General features: G+C 48.8%; 1 protein-coding gene across 5 annotated transcripts; it reads right to left on the bottom strand.

Moving 5' to 3' along the window:
• Positions 1–495: 495 nt before the first annotated feature.
• On the bottom strand, positions 496–25,477 carry KIAA0040 (KIAA0040 ortholog). Of its 5 annotated transcripts, XM_054038210.1 has the most exons (4): positions 25,391–25,476; positions 14,119–14,344; positions 10,004–10,107; positions 496–4,165 (listed from the first exon to the last, which is right to left on the bottom strand). In XM_054038210.1, the coding sequence occupies exon 4, from the start codon at positions 4,048–4,050 to the stop codon at positions 3,733–3,735; it is 318 nt and encodes a 105-aa protein (XP_053894185.1). In that variant the 5' UTR covers positions 4,051–4,165; positions 10,004–10,107; positions 14,119–14,344; positions 25,391–25,476; the 3' UTR covers positions 496–3,732. The 5 variants fall into 5 exon arrangements, with proteins under 5 accessions (XP_053894185.1, XP_053894188.1, XP_053894187.1 ...); XM_054038213.1 differs by lacking the exon at positions 10,004–10,107; XM_054038212.1 differs by lacking the exon at positions 14,119–14,344 and having other exon boundaries at positions 25,391–25,469.
• Positions 25,478–25,523: the final 46 nt, after the last annotated feature.

Below are 25,523 nucleotides of genomic sequence, written 5' to 3' on the forward strand. Positions count from 1 at the left end.
ATTTGCCTGGTACTGAAGTTAGGCTGACTGGCCTGGAATTGCCAGAACTCGTGGGTGAATGCCATCTGGCCCTGGTGACCTATTGCTGTTTAATTTATATGTGTATACTGTTTATATTTTTCAAAAACCTCCTCTCATGACCCCTAAATAAATTGCATGTAAATAAGGTCAGATTTTGAAAAATGCTTAGCACCTCATATACAGCCAACACACTGAGCTCTTTTGGCCTCTCCACTTCAACCCAGCTTTTCAATCGGTGTGTTTGTGATATGTACAATACAAACAGCTATGAGGGACTGGATGAGCGCCATTAAGCTTTCCTCACTTGTGACCTAAACCAGACTGGAACTAAGATCGACTGAACCCCACGAAGGAAAATATTGCATGCATCCCAACTCATACAGAGCAGAAGCATAACTCTTCCTCCTCCCACATTTTTTCCTGCCAAGAGAGGTTTGCCTGCACTCATTAGCAAGGAGACACATTAAACATTACGAATTGGAAACTGCCCTTTTAAGAATAATTTATTTGTGACTGGCTGAAAAGAGGTTCCCGTTAGCATTCCTCTCAACTGATGTCAACAAAGGTCTCATCCAAGGCCAGTGAGATGGTGTAAAAAGATTTTCCCAAACAAAGAAATGGCTGAGATCTGGAGACAAAACCACTCTCAGGAGTTTGGGGGAAAAAAAAAGTTTTATTTTAAAATTTTTCTTGAGCATGAACTGTGCAGAAGAGGCTGACACTGAAATCCAGATCCATGCACATGAAGAATTGCTTGCAAGGCAGAGGCTGTTTTCCACAGTGTCAGAGCAGAGCTAGCTGTAGGAACCTGAGCCCAGGTGGGCCTTATCAGGCTGTACTGAACATGCATCAGACACTGCCTTGTCATTGGCTGTGCAGATGGAACCTGCTGGTTAGCATGTGTCACACAGACCCATAGAGGACAGGGGTCTTCAGCAGCTCACGCTACAGATGCTCTTGGTTTCAGTTCTGGAAGTGCTGGTTCGATCCCTGGTATTGGCCAAGAAGATGGCTCTCATACAAGCAGCTTCCTGAGCTTTGCTCTTTTGACTGTATGTGGTGGGTAGAGATGGGGCCAAGTCATCTTGGAGCTTGAGTTCTGGGCTGGTGGGTTCAGTCCATTAAAGAGATGGCTCAGGGCTATAAAGTTTGGGTAGGGTTTTGAACTTCCCCAAAGTTTGGGCGTGTTTGGATTTAATGGTTTGGGCCTGTGGTAGAGTGCTGATATGCAGACATGGCCCTTTCCTTTGACTTTCTGGTCCTGACAGGGTTGAGCGCTCTCACAGGAAACATTTTTCCAGCATACCTTTCTGGGTCTTTTAACTATGGCAGAGCAAAACAGTTGTAGCCCTAAGATAGCCATGTCACAACTAGCTATATTTTCCTCTCTGACAGCCAGTTAAGCACTCGTAGCTCCAGTTATGTTTTCCTCTAGCTTTGCCCTAATCTCTGTGTGTGTGTGCGCGCGCGTGTGTGTGTGTGTGAGAGAGATTATAAAATTACATCATTTTGTAAATGGAGAGAGAAATAATCAAATATCCCAGAGCAGAAGTTGGGGCAGTGGGGGAGTTGGTTCAGGGAGAGTTGGTATCTAGGATCAGGCTTCCCTTAAGGCTGTTTAAGCTTAAATCTGACTCTTATCCTCTCAGCCTTGAAATTGGGGGTCCCTGTTTTTTTTAATGCAGATGAAGTGAATGAAGGGTTTGGGTGAGGAGGAGTCTGGGGTTGAGGCTCCAAACAACATAGCTGAGTGAGGGCCAAACCCCATGAAGTGATGTCACAAAGTTGGACAAACTGGGCTGCACTTTGAGGGCACAGCAGAAGTGGCTGATTCTGTAAGCCCCAGGCCAGCTCTTCCTGCTGCCTGCATACCCTAGCAGAGGGGTATCCTAGAGGCAGAGAGATCTTCTAGTGGAGGGTGGGTGAGACACTCTGCTGCAGATGAGGTCACCACACCGGAGTCTGCCATGCTGGAGGGTGTGCCAGGGCTGGTCTGGATGGGTTTGTGTGTTTCCCTGAACTGTCTGGGAAGTCTGCTCTGGAGGCTAAAAACAATCTAAAGCAGAATGTTCCCAGCAGAGCCTTTACAGCAAAAATATTTGTCTTTTGACTGGCTTGTTGGAAAGAGCAGATGAGACGAGGTGTCCACCCACTCTGTTTATTTGCAAACCATGTAAATGAGACTTAAATAAGCCTTGATGATAACTACAATAGTGCATGGATGGGGAGGAGTCAGGCAGGACCACTGGGAAACAGACTCTGAAGTCAAAGAGGGCGTGGGTGGGGTCAGAGATGGAGCAGGGGGCACAGATAGTTGTGGCCCACTGACTGGCTACCTGTGGGGATGGGATGAGCTGCCTTGCTTGAGAAGAAGAGTAAGGTCTCAGGAGTGTGAGGAACACACATCTGTGAAATGTGTGTGTGGGGGTTCTGTCTAGGACAATCTCTCTTAGGGTTGGGCGGGGAGGGAGGGAAGCTTTGGTGGGCGGGAGGTATGAAGTGTATCTGGATTCAGGCCCCCTGCTATGTCTTTGTGTTGTATTCCATTCCAGAGCCATCTGCCCTTGCAATGCTCCCTGGACCAGCGGCACAGCTGGATGGCAGGAGCTACTCCACACCAGTGTGTGCCCATTTGTGCGTACCACTGTCTGGGCGTGCTACATGGGCATGTCTGTGTGTCTGGGAGAGTGTGGCTCTGGCTGCGTGTGTGTCTGGGGGGCGCATGGCCTAAGTTATTGCATGGAGTCAATGTTCCGAGGCCCGAATAGTATACGTGGGCCTTTGGTCCACGAATGAACCCTTTCTAGTAGTCATTAAATAAATAACTCAAATGCTGGAACCAAGCTTCTGTGTAGCATCAGCTGGAGTCTCCTCTCTTGCTGCAGTATAGAAATGAACCAACCTTCCCTGCAGCAGAATGATCTGCCAAAGGACCAGGCTGCACTGAGGCCAGTCTTAGACGGGTTTTGTAGTGCCAGTGCAAAGATTTCAGTCCCTTACTGTGCCATGTTTGATCTGTTCTTGCCATCCTCTGTTCTGGGGATGGCTGCCAGCAGTAGGGGCGCCTGCTTTGCTGCCTTGGGGGAGCGTCTTTTGGTCTGTAAGGCAGGGCTGGATTAGGAAGCCCCATGGGAAGCTCTGGCAGTGGGCTGGATACCTGTGTCTTCAGGAGCTGTGAAGCAATAGCTTGCCAGGGTGTGAAGGAAAACCCTTTTCATTGTGCTGTAACCTTGTGCTTATATCTGCCCAGGAGCATGCACCCATGTGTGCGCAAAGGAGTGCCAGGGTGGGTTAGTTTTCAAGTGCATGTGTGTATGTTCTTGTGTACATGTATGTCAATGTGCCCGTCCATGTGCCATGTACACGTATGTCCATGTGCACGTGACATTAGGCGTGTTTGCATGGGAGTGCAAGTATGTTGTGCACATAGCTGCATGAATGCTTGTACGTGTGAGTGCACGCATGTCCTTGTGCACATGGATGTGTTTGGCCTGGAGGACTTGCCTAGTGCAATGCTGGCTGTGCACGTAAAGACATGCTGGACTGCGTGCCCTCTAGTGATATCTCCGTGCTCTCACTAGTTGTTTGGCTTGTCCTGAAAGTCCTGGTTTTAAAGTCATTATCAAAGGAGACGGAGCCATCACAGCAGCTCCTTGCGGCACATGGCCAGAAGGTCTCACTGGGAGGAAGGTCTTTGCTCCGTCCCTCCGACTAGACGGGCAGTGACGGTGTCTTGTCCAGCAGGAATAGCTTGGGCTGAGCCGAGATCCACAGGTCCTCTTCACCCTTCTTCTTCCTTTTTTTGTTCCTCTCTGCTGGGACCTGCCCGTTGCTGCTGCTGCCATTGCTGCTGCCTTTGCCCTGCCGTCTACAGAAGCAGCAGTGACAGCAGATGACGAGGACGACGAGGAGGACGAGGAAGGGCAGCCCCAACAGCACGGCCAGGCAGACAGTGTTGAAGATGCCCTCCTGGTGCTTGGCGTGAATGAGCTTCCAGAGTGAGTCGAAGAAGGAGCTGACCCGCTCCATGGCAGTTGGCTGGCTGGACACCTGTTCTCCCCACCTGTGGCTGGTGCAGTCCCCTTGCTGGGCGTTCAGCCCTGAGGGAAGGCAAATGGAACCCAGCAGCAGCTCTGGTCAGTGCCTGTGAAGACAGAGGAAACAACAGGAAATCAGGAGGCTGCCCTGAAATCCACGTTTGATCAACAAAGCTTGAACGCTCCCCATGGGGCCTGCCAGCCCGGTGAGCGCTCAGCCAGCTTCAGAGATGAGTTTGCAGCTCCCAAAAGGGCAATGGTTTGGGATGCTTGGTCTGTGGGCTGAATCACGCAGACCTTCTGCCCAGCAATGCTGAAGAGCCTCCAGCAAACCTGCCGTGGTCCAGGTTCCCAAAGAATTCCCCACTGGCTGCAGGAACAGTGTAAACCCAACACTGTAGCTGTCTTCCTAAAATTACCGAGTTCCCCGAAGGGCTTGAGTTCTGAGGGGGCTGGCTTACACTGCCTAGGCTGTTTTCACCGCTTCTGCTGAATGACAGGACTTTGGCAGAGTAAGCCCATGGATCCCCTCCTCCTATAGACTGAAAGTGCTTTTTGCACCATATTCCCATACCCCTTCTGGGCCAGGGCAAATGGGACCAGAGTCAGGCATCAAACTCCTGCCTCTGGCATGGCAGCATAGGGTCTGAGCCGCAGGAGGACTTATTGCTTTGAATACAATAAGCACTAGAGACACTATGTTTGTATATGGGAATTTCCAGAGTTTGGGGAGTGTTTGGGTCTGGGTTTTTGTTATGAACTCAGCTCTAAGAAGAATTAATAAGAATATCTAATACGTTCAAACTACTTTGAACAACATTTTTCACCCCAGTTTTCCTTGTCACAGAGCTCTGTGCTTCTGGGTTCCCCTGGAGACCAGAAGCAGTGACACACATGAGAGAGGCTGGTCTCATGAGGTTTCCCTCCTAGAGAGGATAAGATAGTTATCCAAATGTGTGAGTGCTTTATCTGGACTGACTCTTGAGACCTTTTGAGGCTTGCTCATTCCTACCTTGACTACTGGGCTGTACGTCTGTATGGTCACTGCCCCTTAAGAAAAGGGGTAGCATGTGTCCGTGGCTGGAAAAACAAACTGAAATGGTGGAGTGATGGTAGACAATGCAGATGGGGAGGGACGCTTTCAAACTGATTCTTCACTTGCTTTTACAATGATCTCTTGCAAAGGAAATTTAGTGCAGGGTGCCAGTTCTATTCTATTCAGGTTCCTATGCTGCCCTCGACACGGTAGTGTCTGAGCACCTTCCAGTCATGCATTCTGTGACATGACTCATGTTTGTTGTGTGGGTCATTCTCTTTCTCCTCCTTTCCCCAGGAGAGAACTGTGTTTGTTTGGGTAGATTTATTTTAAGTACATGCAGCTCTGCGTTGAGGCTGGAGAAGGCAGGTTGAGGAAGTGTGCCTTGCACTTGGGGTAGAAGTTGGTGAGGCTTTAGCTGGGAGTCTCTAGTCTTTCCACAATGCCTCAACCCTGGTTAGGCACAACAGCCGCTTCTGGTGAACTTTGAGTGCAGCCTACACAGTGCACTTGGCAGTTCACCTCTGGGCTGAGACTGTGGTGGTAGCTTCCGTAATGAGAACCAGAAAGTGGGCTGACCCCTCCAGCGTACAGACTACCACACAGGGTACGTCTGTGCTGCAGTCCAAGGTATGATTGCAGGTTGGGTAGAAAGGTGGCTAAAAACAACAGCATAGAAGTGGTGGCACAGGCTAGCAATGTAAGTATACACCCAGGGTTCCAGCGGGCTTGCACAGCATCTATACTGCTATTTTTTTAGCCATTCTAGCGCGGGTAAACCTAGCATGGGTTTGCCTCCCTGAGCTGCAGTCACCGCTCGGATTGCAGTGTACACCCACCTACAGCATTTAGATAGTAACATTGCTCAGCCTGTGCAGACCAGCGCTAGATTTCAACTTGTGACTCTGAAGTTAAAGGCTCGGTAGCCCACTGCTCATCCTCTGAGCCACCCACTCCCTGCAGCCCTCGGTTTTATTTTTTAACCGAGTGTTTCTCGCAGTCGAGGTTTCTTGTACAGTGGATAATGGTTCGCCTCCCACACGTTTCAACAAAGGTTGACGTAACAATGGCATTCCCCTAGCTGTGCACGTAACCAGCAGAGCACTGCATTCTTGGCAGCGGTCCAGACCACTTTTCCCCCTTGTCAGCGTGCTACATTGCTCCTGCCTCTCCTGGTCCAACTCTTACCGTTAGTCATTACCCTCATGTTTCATATGGGCAATGGCCAAGTTGTCAATGAACCCACAAGACCTGCTTTCAAGTGATTCCACAGGGGTTGTGTCTTCACCCTGATTAGTCCCCGAGGTCCCAGCAGTTAAGCTGGACTAATTTTTTTGGGGTGGATTTATTATTCACTGAAAAATGCATTTTCTGGGGAACTGAAATGCTTAACAAATTTTAGCTGAATTAAGCAAATAGCTTTGGCTGAAAAAACACCTGAAATTTTTTTGGGGGGGAAATGTTAAAACACTTAGTTTCAACTTTTTTTTAATGAAGCGTTTCAACATTTTGTTCTGAAAATGTAAGTTCGAATCAACATTTGAATAATTTCATTTGATCCGAACAAAATGTTGGTTTTTCGTTTCAGTGAGAGAAACCAAAAAAATTCAATTTCGGTTCAAAACTAACCGAATTTTTGTGTGTGGATTTTCTGGTTTGGCCACTTTGACGGGGCGGAGTGGCCCCGCACTGGTACAGCAGGGGTTAACCCTTCCTTCCTAGCAGAGGAAGCCACACCCCGGAAGCTCTGCTGGGCATGCTCCAACTGGAGAACAGATATAAAAGCCTGCAGATCAGCTCAGTCTGGGCTGACTGCTGGAGGAGAAGGACGCCCGCCCGCCCGCCCGCCGCTAGCTCCTGCAGAGGGAGGGCCTGCGAGCCAGGATCCGGGAGTCAGTCAACCTGAGGCACTACCTAAGACCCCGATGGAGGACGTCCCAGGGGAGGAACAGACTGGAGGACCCCCAGCCACAGATGAACTGGTATACACGGTAGGAAGTAACCCAGGGGAACTCTAGAGACAAACAGCACTAGCGCTGCATTGACACTCGGCATGTTGCAGATGGATCCCCGCTGCGTGAGGGGCAAGGAGAGCTTGCCACTATCAGGGCCCTGGGTCGGGGCTCGGAGGAGAAGGTGGGCCCGAGTCTCCCTACCCCCTCAACCCCGAACCGTGAGGGATCTTATATGGACTCTGGCCGCTAGACCGCGCTACCCTGCTTGTAAGGCGGTTTATATAGACTCTGGCCGCTAGGCTGTGCTACCCCGCCCATAAGGGGGTTTATATAGACTCCGACCGCTAGGTTGCGCTACCATGCCAGATGGGGTGATAGTAGGGAGAAAGGCCAACAGGCCGTCACTGACTGCCCGCAGAGAGGCGGGTGTTCAGACTTGAGTGGTGAGGCGCCGGCCCCCGTCCTACCCCTGCCACAGAGGGGCCTTGGGTACACGGTCCGCCACAGCCACCAAACCAAAAAATCATCTATTTCAGTGGCTCTCAACCTTTCCAGACTACTGTATCCCTTCCTGGAGTCTGATTTGTCTTGTGTTCCCCCAAGTTACACCTCATTTAAAAACTATTTGCTGACAAAATCAGATATAAAAATAGAAAAGTGTCACAGCACACTATTACTGAAAAGTTACTTACTTTCTCATTTTTTACCATATAATTATAAAATATATCAAATGGAATATAACTATTGTATTTACATTTCAGTGTATAGTATATAGAGCAGTATAAACAAGTCATATGAAATTTAACTGTGTACTGACTTCACTATGGCTTTTTATGTAGCTTGTTGTAAAACTAGGCAAATATCTAAATGAGCTGATGTATCCCTTGGAAGACCTCTGCGTACCCCCACGGGGACATAGACCAGTGGTTCTCAATCAGGGGTACATTTGTGTGTGTGTGTGTGTGTGTGGTGGGGTAAATATGGTCCCATCCCCCAATGTGCCTAGGTAATTGTGGGGTTTATTTTATTTTTTATTACCCCTTGTCCCACTGCTAGTTTAGTGCTGTCTTACTTGGTCTAACTTGGCAAGTAGCCAGCTCTATGGAAGGCTGCTCAGACTAGAGCTGACAGACAGCAGCTGGGCTCCTGGTGGGCTTGGATGGGGTACAAAGCCTTTAATCACCAGGTCACTGGTTCAGGTCTAGATTGGTGGTGACTCAACATTGTTACTGACCGATGCCTCTTTGACTGTCTGAGGGAGGGTAGTAACATCTACCCAGGAGCGCCGCCAGCTTTTCTGATGCCCTAGGCGGCGGAAGGTCCTGCCCCGAAATGCCGCCCCCCACAGAGGCGGCGGAAGGTCCCGCCACTGAAATACCGCCGTGGTCGCCACCCCCCAAAATGTAGTGCCCTAGGCAACCGCCTAGGTCGCCTAATGGGTTGCACCAGCCCTGCATCTACCCAGCCACGGTGGTTAGGTATCTGGGTCACAGCTCCTATAACTGGCTGTGGTGGGCAGGCTCAGCAGAGAGGTCAGGAGATGAGCTGTAGACTCAATTCTTTTCCCAATTCAAAGTGATCCCAGCAGGTCATGGCCTGAGGTGCACGTGGCCTGATCTAACGCCCACTGAAATCAGTGGGAGTCTTTCTATGGACCTCAGTGGGCATTGGAGTGTGTCTGGAGGTAGGTAGGTGGGAGAAGCATGCCCTTGCGGCTACATTAACAGAGGACCTCAGTCTCCAGGAATATCAGAGAGGAACCTTTCACCCAGGGCTCAAGTCACTTAACAAAGAGTGGCAGAAAATGCGGTGGGGTGAGTGTGTCTCTTTGACCCAGGGCAGAGTGACAGAGGATGCAGCCGCCGTGACTCATCTAGCAATTGTTGCAAGAAGTGGGTGGGGTTGTGGAGGAGAAAGAGCAGCATTTTTGTGGCCTAGTGTAAGGTTTCCTTCCCTGGGGGAGAGGGTGAGGTGCTGCTGACCTGAAGATTCCCTCAGGAAAGCTTACCTTTTCCTGGGGCAAGGTCAGAGGGCTGGCTCCGCCTCTTGGGTTCACACTCGGCCTGCCCAGAGACCTAACAAGGCCCTTTGAGGGGCTGCATAAGGTAATTCCCTTATGGCAGTGTTTCTCAAACTGGGGGTCCTGACCCAAAAGGGGATCACAAGACTATTGTGGAAGCGGGGAGCGCAAGGCAGCATCTGGTGGCAAGGCACCCAGCTCCAGCAGCAGTGCAGAAGTAAGGGTAGCATGGTATGGGGGAGGGTCGTCACAGCTTGAAATATTTTTTGTAAAGAGGGTCCCAGCAAAAAAAGTTTGAGAACCCCTGCCTTATGGGTTTGAGCTGTCTGAAAGAGTACTGCCTCAGGAGGCTTTGATTCCCCACAGAGGTGACCAGGTTACGGATGATGCTGGGATTGTGGTCAGATAGGAGAACCGGCAGGTGACTTACGGGCTAATAAATCGAATCTCATGCTTACCTAGTGTTTTCCACTCAAGGATTACAAAGTGCTTTGAGATCTCTGGCTGAAGAGCTGCTATATGAGCTAAGTATTGTTATTTATTAAAGGGCTTGGCCTGCATTAACAACTCAAGTCCCACAGCCTCTCTGGGAGACAGGGTGAGTATTGGAATACCTGTTTTACAGATTTCAGAGTAGCAGCCGTGTTAGTCTGTATCCGCAAAAAGAAGAACAGGAGTACTTGTGGCACCTTAGAGACTAACAAATTTATTAGAGCATAAGCTTTCATGGACTACAGCCCACTTCTTCGGATGCATATAGAATGGAACATATATTGAGGAGATATATATATACACACATACAGAGAGCATAAACAGGTGGGAGTTGTCTTACCAACTCTGAGAGGCCAATTAATTAAGAGGAAAAAAAACTTTTGAAGTGATAATCAAGCTAGCCCAGTACAGACAGTTTGATAAGAAGTGTGAGAATACTTACAAGGGGAGATAGATTCAGTGTTTGTAAGGGCTCAGCCATTCCCAGTCCTTATTCAAACCGGAGTTGATTGTGTCTAGTTTGCATATCAATTCCAGCTCAGCAGTCTGTTTTACAGAGAGAGGAAACTGAGGCAGAGAGGGGAAGGTCCATATCTTTCAACCATGGACGCCTTAAACATACCCACACTTAACTTCAGAGGTTTCAGTGGGGGTTGTACTTGCTCTCCTCCTCTGACAATCAGACCTGGCTCACACACACTGTGTGGCAGAGACAGAATCTGGTTATCTGGACTCCACTTGTGTTCTACTACTACTAAACTATGGAAGATGTCTGCTGTGGTGTGTTTGTTTTGGGGATCACCAGGGACTCTAGTTTATTAAAGGACCCATGTTTGTATTGCTGTTGTCCTGTTGTGGGTGCCATTTATTGCTGTCTTACCCTTTGTCTCTCTCACAAGCAAAGATACCCAAGGTTTTACCCTCTTGCTCGTGTCTGTGGTGCTGGCTAGTACATCTGGCCAGTGGGCCAGTACATCTGGTTAGTGGATGGATGCTGCTACTTGCCTAGGGCTCTGGATTTGCAGTCACATCCTCTGTTTTCATGAACAGCAAAACCTGGTCTCTCTTTTTCTAAACAGTAACTCAACATGTATATTCTCCATTCATAGTCTTTCACTGATCTGCCTGGCCACAGGGAGGAAGTGACACCCTTGTGGAAGGTGTTAATCTGTCACAGAGCACCTTTGTCTGCCTAAAATAGGGCTGTTCACTGCAGCTTGGGCCATGTGTGCACTGGCCAGTCCCTTGCTACCCTCCGCCTGCAGTGACACCCTACTCTCCACCAAGTCAGACCTGCCATTTTGCACTACCGCAGCAGGCACGGTGCGCTGCGTGGCCTGAAAGAGAATGAAGACGTCTGCCATTAGAAATTCTGCCCCAGGAAATTAAACACTGTCTGGAATCCAGACCCATGATGCATCCCTGGCCATGTCTCTTGTGCTGAGTCACAGAAAGCCAAGAGAAATTCTCAAGGGCTCAGCACCCACTGAGGAAGCTAGATTTTTCAAAAGAGCTCAGGTCTTATTTAAACACCAAAACAAGGGACAGATTTTTCCAAAGTGCTCAGCACTTAGCTGCGCCCATTGGGACACTTACAGCTGCATTTTCTAAACACTGCAGCATTACAGCTGCATGGGAAATGGTTTTGACTTTTTTGAACAATGAAAACAACAGCTTATGATGAAAACAAACTTTATTCTTTTAATCTAAATTTTCTACATTTTTGGGGGGCGGTTGGTTTTTTTAAAAAAAAATCAGTTTTCAGCAGCCAAAACAGAAACATGCCAAAACCCCAAACTTTTTGAAGACTTGAAAATGTGGAGCCAATTTTTTTTTTTTTTTTAAATGAAAATTTTGTCTGACATCTTCAGGTTCTGGTTGCTGAAAACAGAAATATTTTTGGAGTTTGGTTGCCAAAAAACTGAAACAGTTTTAGTATTAACAACATCTTACCCCTATTTAATCAGAAATGGACAGTTCTGGCAAACATTTCTGCTTTGACAAAACACTATTTTTTTTCATTAAAAATAACTTTGTGTGTGTGTCAAAAAAATTCTGAATGAAAAATTGCAGCCAGCTCTACTCAGCACCCAGTGGACAACCAGACTGCTCTTCTGACAATCTGTCCCCCTCAAACAGTGTAACTTCTGAGGCTCTAAAGAGGAAAGGAAGCATCCACCTGGAGCAGTTGGTTATAATTTATATCCGTAGCAGGCTAGCGTCTGTGATGGGCATTAATTCTTCTGGGTAGTGTCCCTTGATTCTGGCCTCCTCATGACCCATGTCAACCTAGGCAAGCTACCCCCTTTAACTGCATGCACATACAAACACAAATGCTCTGTGATGCTTTGGCCCTGGCTGAATATCATTGACACTGAATCCTGGCCCCAAGCCCCATGTCACTGTTCTGGTGCAGAGTTGGCTCTCTGAGGTGGTGCCCTCTGCCTATGTATTTCACAGGCAGCAGCAGCAGGAGAACCCGTGCCGTGGCACAAAACAACATGGGTGGAAAGGAATTTGCACTCTCCTGACCCTACTTGCTTGCATTTTGAGTGGTCCCTGAGAGCAGGTGCATTATGTGATGCCAACCCAAACCTGATCTGCATGTGGTGAACACATCATAACTTTGCTAAGCACATTCATGTTTGAACCACATGGCTTTATTTGCATGTGACTCTGCAATGCCTTGATGTGGCTGGAGTCAGAAGCAGAAATGCCAAAAAACTAGGGGGGGGGGGAAGAGATTTTTGGGGAGAAGGATCTGGTGACACAGGCCTGGCAGCCAGGAGATCTGGGTTCTGTCCCCACCTCTGCCACTGAGTGCTCTGTGATCTTAGGCAAGTCACTTACTTGCTCTGTGCCTCAGTTTCCCCACCTGTAACATGGGGGATAGTGCTACTTCTGTACCCCACCAGGGGATCATGAGGTTTAATTCATTAATGTTTTAAGATGGGCTACACTGAAAACTCTCTCTCTTTAGGCTCTATAGAGCATGAGGCCACCTGACCTGGTGCCATGCCTTGGCACATGGAAAGCTATTATTGCCTCCAGGAGCAAGTGCATCACTGCCTTGCACAATGTGATTGTCTGACTTAGCGATGTCACTTTTGGAAGCGTTCAGGAGCAGCATTTCCAAATCAACAGGTGACCCCATGTACCCTAGCCAAGCAGACCGAGTGTCTGTGGGCACCTGTGGCTGGGTGGACTGACTAGCTAACAAATGGCCTTCATTTGTCCACAGACAATGATCTTAGCCCCTTGTCACAGTGGGGCTGGATCCTTTATGCTGCAAGCAGTGGTGTATATCGTGTGGACAGCATCACAGCACATCAACTAGGGGTTAAACAGTATGCAGTGGGTACAGCAGGATTTGAAAAAAAGAAGGCAAACCAGGCTGGTGTCCAACTACTCCCCCGGTTTCCAGCCCGGAGGGTTGCCAAGTGCAGTGACTAGAGCCGCCTTAGCAACAGTCAGACGAATTACACCATCGTAGCCACCACTCCTCCTCCTTCCTGCATTCCAGCCAGAAGGAGCTTTTATTGTGACACGATCCCACCGAGGACAGCCTTTGGGACAAACTTGTCATGCCTGATGTTTGCTTGCCTCTTACTGTGGGACCCTCCCATCGGGAGGGAAGTGTCACCACCTGGCAATGCAGGATGGTGTTAAAGTGGAGCTGCCTCAGCCCCAAAGAGCTTGGGGGAGGGTTTCCCTCCAGCACCAAGACAGTGTCGCAACTGGAATGGCTGGCAAAGCTAACTGAGAGAAGCTAGATGCTGGTATCCGTCCATGTGTCCCTGCAGGCAGTGGCGTAGCCAGGTTCTAAGAGCAGAGGGAGCAAACATTAAAAAGCCCCCCCCTTGGCTGGCTCCTCCACCCCCCACCCCTTGGCTGGCTCCTCCGGCCACACTGCGCTGCCCCTCCCAGGGCTCCTCCGGTCTTGCCGCCCCCCCGCTTGCCTGCAGGAGCCCAGCGCCGGCCTGGCAGGTCAAGCTTCAGAGCGGAGCGTGGGCCTCGCCTGCTGGCGCCATGGTAATCCCTAACTAAGGTGCCGCTTTTGGAAAATGTGCACCCCCCCTAGCTACGCTACTGCCCGCAGGGCATGCAATGTCCCCACTTGCCTTTCAACGCCTATGGGTTACTGGCAAAAGCCAGCTGGATCACAACAGGACAACCCCAGTTACTAAGCTCTATAGAGGGGACCAATCTGGCCAAAACCTTCATACTGCATGCCTCCCCACACATGTAGGGCATGGTGTGCGCATATGCCATACATACCGGCACACGTGTGTACACAGCACACTTCATCACAGCCCACACCTCGCCCGAGGTAAGAAGGAGACTACAGAGGAAAACTACCATATATGGGGTGCTGAGGAAGGGAGGGCAAAAATATCTAGCCTGGAATTTCCCTCTGGCAGTTACAAACGAAGCTGGCTTCTGTCTGTTCGCTCACTTGGAACTGGGTGAAGATCCCACCCTAGATTTCTGTGCTACTGGGGATGGACTGTGGGAGTAGCCCCTGGTGATGGAAAAAACAGATCTGGATTTACGTACCTGTCTGGCATAGACCCAAGGTACATCTGTGGATTCTGGTGCACCCTTTACAGGCCTAACTGTAGGAGTGCACCCGAGAACCATTGCTTCAGGGTGAAGGCCTAAATGGCTGGACCTGGATTTAATTCAGCAGGCCAAAATCTAGAGGACGAGACTCCCTCAGTATTGTGAATGTACAGGGCACAACACAATGGGGCTGTGATCTCAGTTGAGACCTCTAGGGTTACTGTAATGGAAACAACAGATAACATTAATAAGCTACTATACGGAATGAACACTTGCAGCAAAATGTTGCTTCAGTCAAGTTTGGTGACTCTCTCCTTGATTATTGTTATTTAAATAGGAAAATGAATGAATGACATACCTAGCTTGTATATAGCACTTTTCATCAGTGGATCTCAAAGTGCTTCACAAAAGAATTGTATCAACATCCCCATTTTACAGATAGGCAAACTGAGGCAAGGAAAAGTGACACGACTTGTCCAAGGTCACCCAGCACACCAGTGGGTGAGATGGGAATAGAACCCTTGTCTCCTGAGTTTTAGACCAGTGCCCTATCAGACAACAGTGTCTCACTGGAGTGCCTAGATTCCCACCCTCCTGCACAGGGGCATCATGGGGGTAAATGTGAGAGCCTCTCGTTTAAAATATTAGAACCCCAACACTCATCCCTCCTCCCAGCCACCCCCCCCCGAGCCTCCTGTAAATAAGGACATTTTTAGAACTGATTGTATTTCCCTATTGACTTTACTATTTTTTTTTCAGTTCCACAAAGATAATCAATCTGCAAAACAAACAAACAGAATATCATGTTTTTGTCTGGATATTCTGTGTGTGAAGCTGTATTGCCATTTACCCATAAATGGGAAGTCAGACTCTACTCCACAAGAAAAGTAATTTTAGACAAAACAGGATGTATATTTTAATTTCTGCATTGAGACACTTCATATTTACTGCCTTGAAAGTTTTAAGGGGGTTGGAATTTTCTTTTTCAAATTGTGATTACTTGGTTACAGAAAAGCAGAACTGTTTAAAATGTCGCCATGGCTGTCTTTTCCCTTTAAAACATAGCTGAATAAATTGAATGTGACTCTTAATGTGTGTGTAAAGTGTCTAGCCCAAGTGGACCCTTATTTCTTGCCACAAGCCCTGAGTAAGGGGCAGTGTACAACTGTGCTGCCTGAGGAGCAAACCGCAAGCCAGACTGTGGTTCGCCCCTTACTCAAAGGGGAAGTAACATGCATCAGCCCTGGATCTGGTGAGGTATAAATTACTTCCCCCCTCCATACTGGCTCAGTTGTGCTGGTGATGCATTGTGGGAGGTGGAGCCTGCAGAAGTTCTCTCCCCACACAGCTACTAGGAAAACAGGTAGTTGGCCCAGGGAAGTAGGGGGGCTTTACACACCCATAAGGCCTTGTTGTCAGGGTCCCAATCTGACTCTCCATTAAGCCTGACGCCCAACTGACTTTAAATGATTATTTAGGGCCTCTGTTGCCTTTTGCTCTGTAGATGAAGATTGTTAGTGCAATAATTGGGGGGCTCATTTGAAAAAAAAAAATTGGCATTGTCTCCCAAGATCTGTGAGAGTGAGGGATCATGTTTCAGGATAGGTTGTAGATCTTTGATGATGCGCTGGAGAGGTTTTAGTTGGGAGACAGACCTGTCCTCGCTTACAGACAGCCCCCCAACCTGAAGCAAATACTCACCAGCAACCACACACCACAGAACAAAAACACTAACCCAGGAACCTATCCTTGCAACAAAGCCCGATGCCAACTCTGTCCACATATCTATTCAAGTGACACCATCATAGGACCTAATCACATCAGCACCATCAGGGGCCCATTCACCTGCACATCTATCAATGTGATATATTAGGGTTACCATATTTCCACAAACAGAAAAGAGGACACTGGGGGGGGGGAAGCCCCGCCCTAGCCCCGCCCCATCCACTCCCTCCCACTTCCCACCCCCTGACTGCTTCCCTCAGAACCCCAACCCCCCCTGCTTCTTGTCCCCTGACTGCCCCCTGCTGAGAACCCCCTACCCTAACTGCCCCCCCCAGGACCCTACCTGTCCCCTGACTGCCCTGACCCTTATCCACTCGCATGGGTGGCAGGGTTGTAGAAATTTTGGTGGTGCCCAGAACCCCCCACCCCACCTGCCTAAGGAAGGGGGTTGGGTGGGGGGAGGAGGTCTGGGGTGCAGGTCCTGGGCTGGGGATTAGGGTGCAGGAGGGGTGCAGGTTCTGGGATAGAGTTTGGGTGCTGGGTGCAGGCTCCGGGCTGGGGCAGGGGGTGGGTGTGCAGGAGGGGGTGAGGGGTGCAGGCTCTGGGATGGAGTTTGGGGGTGAGAGGCGGTGCAAAGGGAGGGGGTGCAGGCTTTGGGAGGAAGTTTGAGGGCAGGAGGGGGTGTGTGGGAAGCGGGAGGGGGATTGGGAGGGAGTTTGGGGATAGGAGGGGATGCAGGGGTGAGGGCTATCGGTCTGGGGATGAGGGGTTCATGATGCAGGAGGGGGCTCAGGGATGGAGCAGAGGATTAGGGTGTGTGGGGATGAGGGCTGGGGCTGGGGGGTTTGGGGTGTTGGAGAGGCTCAGGGCTAGGGTGGAAGGGCAGGGTAAGGGCAGCCTGTCTTCCCATTAGTGGATGGGGGCACTAGGACCCGGGGGCAGCAGACAGCAGTTGCTGCTGGCTCTGGCAGTACACGCAGACAAGGGAGAGGCAGACAGGGAGGGGGGACACACGGAGGGGGGGATGCGCAGAGGGGGGATGGCAGGTGGAGGCTGGGGACCCATCCAACACTCCCCCGCTCCCTGACTGCCCCCCCCCACTCCTCTTACCATTCTGGCTCCACGTGGGTTGGTTTGTGTGTTACACAGGACTACAGAGAGAGGGAGGGGGGAGCAGGGGAGGGCTCTGGCTGTTGGAGGCCAATGGGAGTGGGTCAATCGGCCTAGCCGCCCAATCAGCAGCTACACTCTGCATGGAAGGGAGGGAGGGAGGCGAGGGAGAAAACCTCCCCGGACATTTTAACCTTGTTACCAATTCCTCCCGGACGGCTATTTAGAGACGCAAAAGCCGGACATGTCCGGGGAAATACGGACAGATGGTAACCCTATGATATATGCCATCATGTGCCAGCAATGCCCCTCTGCCATGTACATTGGCCAAACTGGACAGTCTCTACGCAAAAGAATAAATGGACACAAATCTGACATCAGGAATCATAACATTCAAAAACTAGTAGGAGAACACTTCAACCTCTCTGGCCATTCAGTAACAGATTTAAAGGTGGCAATTTTGCAACAGAAAAGCTTCAAAAACAGACTCTAACAAGAAACGGCTGAACTTGAATTGATATGCAAACTAGATACTATCAACTTAGGCTTAAATACAGACTGGGAATGGCTGAGCCATTACACACAATGAATCTATTTTCCCCATGTTAAGTATCCTCATAGCTCTTGTCAAACTGTCTTAAATGGGCTATCTTGATTATCACTACAAAAGTTTTTTCTCTCCTGCTGACAACAGTTCATCTTAATTAATTAGCCTCTTAGAGTTGGTTGGGCAACTCCCACCTTTTCATGTTCTCTGTATGTATATGGATCTCCTCACTATATGTTCCATTCTATGCATCTGATGAAGTGAGCTTTAGCCCATGAAAGCTTATGCTCAAATTTATTAGTTTCTAAGGTGCCAGAAGTACTCCTCATCTTTTTGCGGATACAGACTAACACAGCTGTTACTCTGAAACCCGACTTTCCTCTGATGCTCCAGGCCCATGTCTGGAGGATCAGGGGGTAGGGATTGAGGAGCTGTGTCTTGAGAGCTCAGGGCTGGAATAGGAGGGGGAGCTATGGACTGATTCATTTGGCTAGTCAGAGGTTTTTTTGGGAGGGTGTCAGAACTGATTAGAGCTGAGGATGGTACAAGCAGATACTGTGCAAATGCAATCAGAGCCCTGATTTCAGGAGAGCCACTTAGTTCACTTGTAAAGCAGTTATGGAAGAGAGAAACGAGTGCATTATAATGACCCTTTCACAGCACTAGGCATAGAGTAGGAATGAGTCAGAGAAAAGTTTGTTGTAACTTGGCCTTAAAGAATTTGCTGCAACTAGAGCTTTAGGCACCTACTTGATGTATCAATAGGATATGTTTGTGTTTTTGTCTCTCATATATAAATTGTCAATCTTAGTTGTCTAAATTAGGTTCCTAAATAAAGGATGTGACTTGATTTTCAAAGGTTCTGGACACCCATTGCTGACAAACTTTAATAGGAGCTGCAGGTGCTCAGCACCTTGGGGGGGGGGGCAGTCACTTATTTAGGTACCTCAATGTAGATTTAAGCATCTAATTTTAGAGATCTTCATTTGACAACTTGGACCTACAAAACCCAAATAATTAGGATTGATACTATGTAAAGGTTGCGAGGTCAAGCACTAAAAGTGTGAAAAAATTTAAAATTATAAAAGTTGTTCCAGCAACATGAGTTGCCCACATCCTGTATATTTTGTAGTAACCGTATATTTTAAAAAAGAAATTTAAGATTTACACTGAACAAGAGGGAAAGGACTGGAAAGCACTACATCTGTGTAATGTGGCCAAGTTAATAGGATTGCAGCAACCTCAAGCCCCAATCCTACAAATTGATCCATGCAGACATGCTCTCATGTCTCATTTCACCAGGACTCCTTGAAGGCTCGTCTGGATTCCTTTGCAGAACTAGGGCTTTAACTTGTGGAATATGGTGACTTTTGAGTGCTTGTTCTCGCAGTGCTGACACTTTGTATATTTAATTTCCTAGAGGCGGGTGGCTGTTTTTAAGGGAGGGGAATGGGAAGAAAATAGAAAACTTGAAATCTGGAGGGTAATGGCTTGAGCAATTCCCTGCCCTGGAACAATTCACCAAGCGTCATCATGGATTCTTCTCCATCACTGACAATTTTTAAATCCAGATGGGCTGTTTTTCTAAAAGCTCTGCTCTAGAAATAATTGGGGGGCGGGGGGGGGAGGGGAGTTCTCTGGCCTGTGCTATACAAGAGGCCAGTCTAGATATTCACAATGGTCTCTTCTGGCCTTGGAATCTCTGAGTCTATTAAATATGTACATATAAGATCCTGTCTACATTTAAGAGAATTTTTGCCCTGGTGTAACTGCATGGATGTAGTTAACACCACTGCAAACCCATAATGGAGATGTGGGGGGCTGCACTGCCCCAAAGTGGGACTTATTATGTACTTTAATTGGGTAATTTATCAAAAAGCTACACTACATGTCCCACTTTGTGACAGAACAACCTGCCTGCATTTGGAGTTTGCACCAGCGTAAGGGCTTTTCAACTCAGAGACTTAGTGCATGGCAAGCCGGGGTGTAAATCTACAGCGGACTTGCTTGTTGTGCATTGACTGGGTGGACCCTACTACTGTGTACTAAAAGGTCAAAGTGCACTACAGAACTTTTGGGGCATGGTAGCAGATTTCATTTGGCCAGTTAGTATGTAGTGGGCTAGAGCACTGTAGATTTACATCCTGGCTTGCCGCACACAAAGTCTCTATATAGACCAGTCCAGATCAATGCACTTGCACTGACGCATGTTTTCTTAAAGTAGACAAGGCCTAACTTAGGGGTTAACCTCTATTGCCCTGCCCTACACCATTACACTGGTGCAAAGTGCTAGCATTCTTATCTGGTGGTGTTCGCTCCTTCTCCTTTGCACAGGTCTAAATTACTAAACAAGGTACATGGCTCTGCTGACTTTACCAGAACAACTTGTGTAACACCCACACCTTCTGGGTGTGTTCTGTCCCACCTAGTAGCACCGATAGGGTTACCATATTTAAAAAATAAAAAAAGAGATACTCCACGGGGCCCTGGCCCCGCCCCAACTCCACCCCCTCCTCTGAGCACCCCACATTCCCCCTCCTCCCTCCCAGCCACGTGAAAAGGGCTACCCGGCAAACCGTGAAGCTGGTAACGCTCAGGTTTCGGGCAGCCCCCAGGCCTCCGGACCCTGCGCCCCCGGCCAGGCACTTCCCCTCACGGGCTCCGGCGGCTGCTGTGCTCCCTGAACTTCTGGGCTCTGTAAGCGCCGAGCTGCCTGAGCACTACCGGATTCGGGCAGCCCCCATGCCTCTGGACTCTGCGCCCCCGGAGCCCAGGAGGGGAAGTGCCCGACCGGCGGCTCAGGGTCCGGAGGCAAGGGGGCTGCCCGAAGCCGGTAGTGCTCAGGCAGCTCGGCTTTAAACAGAGCAGAAGAGTCAAGGTAGGGAGCACAGCAGCCGGAGCCCAGGAGGGGAAATGCCCGGCCAGCGACTCAGGGTCCGGAAGCATGGGGGCTGCCTGAAGCCGGTAGCACTCGGGCAGCTCGGCTTTAAACAGAGCAGAAGAGTCAAGGTAGGGAGCACAGCAGCCGCGGGAGGGGAAATGCCTGGCCGGCGGTACTTTTCCTGGACATGTTCGGCTTTTTGGCAATTCCCCCCGGATGGGGGTTTGATTACCAAAAAGCTGGACATGTCTGGGAAAAACTGGATGTATGGTAACCCTAAGCACCAAGACCACTTAAGAGAGAGAGAGAAAATAAGTCTGCTCTGTAGCCTGTTGGTTTTTAGCTCATGCTGTAGAGGCTCATGCACTAAACTCCAGAGGTCCCTAGTTCGATCCTGCCCGCCAACAACTGGAGTCTGTCGACGTTACACTTGCAAGTTCTTTGATTGGACCAACATGGACTTAACTTGCCACACCTATGTACTGGGGCTATTTTTCAGTGCATACCTGCAGACTTATGGAAATGTTTCATTGCTCATGGTCAGTGCAAGTTTCACATTCAGCGGGTTTTCTTGTAACATTACCTAAGAAAGCCTGGTTAGGGTGTTTTTGAAATGGTGAATAGTATGTTCCCTTCGCTCTTCCAGAGCTCACAAACAGCTCAAGGGATTTTGATCAAGCTTCCCTCCCCTGCCTCCCTGAAAAAATCAGACAGAAGCCAAGCATAGATAATTTTCTCCCCAAAGGTGAATGATTTGGAAGTTATGAATGTTTAAAAACACAAGGTTAAAAGTGAAACTATTTTGAAAATTTAACCATAGAAGCATGCACAGGCTCAGACATATAATCTGTGTATGTAGATACTGATAGTGCAATAAAATTAAAGAACAACAATCAATTTGACCCTTTTTATAATAATTCAAACAAAATGATACTGTTTCAATCTGACTTTGTATGCTTGTAATGTTATTAATGAACTTTGTCCAAAACAGCTTCTAAAATGAGATTTAGTAAATGGTCTATCCTTCACAATATGCTATAAAATACCATCCCCTAGTGTATCTAGTATCTACTGTTCATGGCCTGGAGGCTCCAGTCCAGCAGAGATTCACCTGCATGGAGCTTATTGTGGGAGTGGGGCCCTAATAAGCATTGATGATCCTATTTGATACCAGCTGATCTCTGTACAGGGATGATCCCTTCCTATAGTCTGTTAGAGCTTTTCTGGTGACTTGAATAGGTTCCATGTATTTACACAAGCTATATTTAATTGATGGCTCTCGTGAGCTCTGGCTAGATCTATGTAAAACCCGTATAATCAACCTGGCATGACTCCTTTGCTTACATTTTTCTTTCTGACTGATCTGAAACTTGGGCTGGGTTTGCTGTAAGTTTTACCAAAGCTCGCAAGCCCTTTGGGAGGACTCTCCAGGCAGCCTGGGTTGCTTGAAGGTTTGAGGTGGTAGCCCTGTGAATCTTGGAGGCTTTAGCTGAATATTGCTTGGAGCTGTGGGGCATCACTCCTTACTGAGAATTGTCTGTGTTAAACTGACAATAAAAGTTCTAACTAGAGATTGGCTGGAACCAGCAGTCTTGGGATCTGCACCCGCCCACTACCTCCCCCCCCCCCCCAACATTGGAGCTAAAATTTATGGCTCAGCCCCATCGCTAGATCTTGTGACTCCCTGTGAACTGAAACCCTCATGCTCAGCAAAGCTCTTGTTCTGACCCATGTTCCAGTACCCTGGGGGAAAAGGCAGATTTTCATCAACAAAACTCTAAAGCGCTGAAGTGTGTTTAGCTACTCAGATTGGCTGAAGGCTGGGCAGCCCTGCTCCTGCTATTCCCACCTCTCGAGTCTCTCTCCAGCCTCCTTTTGGGAGCCTGAGGTGCCCTGCCTCTGCTTGATGAATACCCTGGCTTAGAGAGGGCTGCACCTCTCCCATGCACCAAGCTACTCCCGGATCAGCCCCAGAGGCCTTGTCAATACAATGTTTTGTATCTGTTCTGCAGCTAGCCATAAATGCAAGCACCAGTGCACCCTGGGCTCGGACACGTCCAGCACTGTCACAAAACTCTGCCCTGAACACCAGTGCTGCAAACTGGGAATGAAATTTTTGTTGTGCAGGGGGACAGAATGGAAGCCAAACATCCCCATCCCCTTCCCACTTGGGCGGGGCTTACACACTTTGCCTTCACAGTGTGACCAGCCCCTATCATTCCAGGAAGCATAGAATCGTAGGACTGGAAGGGACCTTGAGAGGTCATCTAGTTCAGTCCCCTGCACTCATGGCAGGACTAAGTATTATCTGGACCATCTCTAAAAGGTGTTCGTCTAACCTGCTCTTAAAAAATCTCCAGTGACTGAGATTCCACAACCTCCCTTGGCAATTTATTCCAGTGCTTAACCACCCTGACAGGAAGTTTTTCCTAATGTCCAACCTAAACCTCCCTTGCTGAAATTTAAACCAATTGCCTCTTGTTCTCCTTAACCTCTGAGGCTAGGACAATTTACCTCCCACCTCCTTGTAAACAACCTTTTAGGTACTTAAAAACTGTTATCATGTCTCTTCCCCCCCCGCCTTCTCTTCTCCTCTCCTCTCCAGACTAAACAAACCCAATTTTTCCAGTCTTCCTTCACAGGTCATGTTTTCTAGACCTTTAAATCACTTTTGTTGCCCCTTCTCTGGACTTTCTCCAATTTGTCCACATCTTTCCTGAAATGTGGTGCCCAGAACTGGACACAGTACTCCAGTTGAGGCCTAATCAGCACGGAGTAAAGTGGAAGAATTACTACTTGTATCTTGCTTACAACAGTGGCTCTCAATCTTTCCAGACTACTGTACCCCTTTCAGGAGTCTGACTTGTCTTGCCTACCCAAGTTTCACTTCACTTAAACTACTTGCTTACAAAATCAGACCTAAAAATAGAAAAGTGTCACAGCACACTATTACTGAATAATTGCTGACTTTCTCATTTTTCCAATATAATTATAAAATAAATAATTTGGAATATAAATATTGTACTTATGTTTCAGTGTATAGTATATAGATCAAACAAGTCATTGTATGAAATTTTAGTTTGTACTGACTTTGGCAGTGCTTTTTATGTAGCCTATTGTAAAATTAGGCAAATATTTAGATGAGTTAATGTACCTCCTGGGCTGGTTGAGAACCCCTGGCTTACAACACTCGTCTGATACATCCCAGAACGTTTGCTTTTTTTGCAACAGTGTTACACTGTTGACTCATATTTTGCTTGTGATCCACCATGACCCCCCGAATCCCTTTCCACAGTACTCCTTCCCAGGCAGTCATTTCCCATTTTGGATATGTGCAACAGATTGTTCCTTCCTAGGTGGAGTACTTTGCATTTGTCCTTATTGAAGTTCATCCTATTTACTTTAGACCATTTTTCCAGTTTGTCCAGATCATTTTGAATTTTAATCCTATTCTCCAATGCACTTGCAACCCCTCCCAGCTTGGTATCTTCCGTAAACTTTATAAGTGTACTCTCTATGCCACTATCTAAATGACTGATGAAGATATTGAACAGAACTGGACTAAGAACTGATCCCTGCGGGACCCCACGCGATATGCCCTTCCAGCTTGACTGCGAACCTCTGATCGCTACTCTCTGTTTTCCAATCAGTTATGCACCCAGCTTATAGTAGCTCCATCTAGGTTGCATTCCCCTAGTTTGTTTTAGGAGAAGGTCATGTAAGACAGTATCAAAAGCCTTACTAAAGTCAAGATATAAGTTCAGAGAAGTGGAGTATGAGTTGAGTCTTGAACTAGGATCCCTGAATGATAGCAGGCTGGTGTCCTTTAGGTAAACTAGGCCAGATAGGTCCTCTGACTGGCACAGACAATGCAGAAGAACGTTTGTAACAACTGTGGGTCAAAGATTCCCGTTACACCAGGCTCAGCTCCCAGTAAAGGCATCTGAGGACTGGGAGAGATGCCCCTTGCCTTTTAAAACTCAAGGAATTTTATTCAGAAAGAAACTCTACTTCACAGCTCATGTCAGTTTCCACACCTCTCTGGGCTCCAGCAGCTGGAATGGGAGAAGAGCCCAGGCAGATATGGGGGACACAGGGTCACTCCTGTTGGAATGAGGAGGATACCTTTTGCCCAGCTCACAGAGGGGAGAGGGTGCGTCCCCGGACGTCTGAACTGCTCATAGTAGAGACAGCCCCAGGGCAATACCAAGTCAGGAACCCCGGAGCTGTTCATTATAAACAAGGACAACTGTGCTAAAAGGTTCAGCATGTGCCATTTTAACAATGAAGCTAACCTACCCCCAACCCTCCCAGTACAGTGCTGAGGAGTGGCAGCTCCTGCTTTTTGAATCTGCGGTGCATGGCTGTTTCCAAGCTCACAGCTAAATAACAGTGAAGAATCAAGAGCAGGAGCAGCTTATTATTATTAACTTGGAATCCAGTAGCAGCCAGAGGCCCCGATGGAGCTCTGGGTCCCATTACACAGTCCCTGGCCCAAGGATTTTTATAGTGGAATAGACCAGACCAGCAAATGGGGTGGGGAAACTGAGGCACATAGCGGAGAAGTAATGTGTCCAAGGTCTCCTGCCTCCCAATCCAGTGCCCTATGGGCTGGACCACAGTGCTGACAGCTGGCTGCTGCATAGGTTCAGTGTTGTTTACTGACCCGAGGCGGGGCGCTCAGGCTGCATGCCGCGTTCCGGCGCTGGGGACCTCAGGGAAACCCCTGACGCTGCCATGCCTCAGTTTCCCTTTAGCTAAAGGAGGACAATACTTTAGCTAGCTCCCGGTGATGTGCGCCCAGCCCTGGGAGCGTGCCTTGGATAAAAGGAGTCCCAGAGCAGCAGGGCTAAGCAGGCTGCTCGCTCCGCCAGCCCACGGTCTGTGTGCGCAGTGACCAAGCGCTCCAACGGGGAGTCGCTTCCCGGGAGCACCCCGCGCTCGGACCGGGGAGCGCCCCGCGGCTGCGTCCACACGCCCCGGCACGGCCGCCAGCAGCTTACCTGCAGCTCCCCGACCCCGAGGCGCCTGCCCCTGCCCCGCGCCGCCGCCTGAGAAGTTTCGCAGCAGCCAGAGGAAGTGGTGAGCTGACGGCTCTGGGTGTTTGCTGCCAGCGGCCTCCCAGCGCTCCGCCCC

The sequence above is a fragment of the Malaclemys terrapin genome, chromosome 8 (genome assembly GCF_027887155.1).
Source record: "Malaclemys terrapin pileata isolate rMalTer1 chromosome 8, rMalTer1.hap1, whole genome shotgun sequence".
NCBI classification, from domain to species: domain Eukaryota; kingdom Metazoa; phylum Chordata; order Testudines; family Emydidae; genus Malaclemys; species Malaclemys terrapin.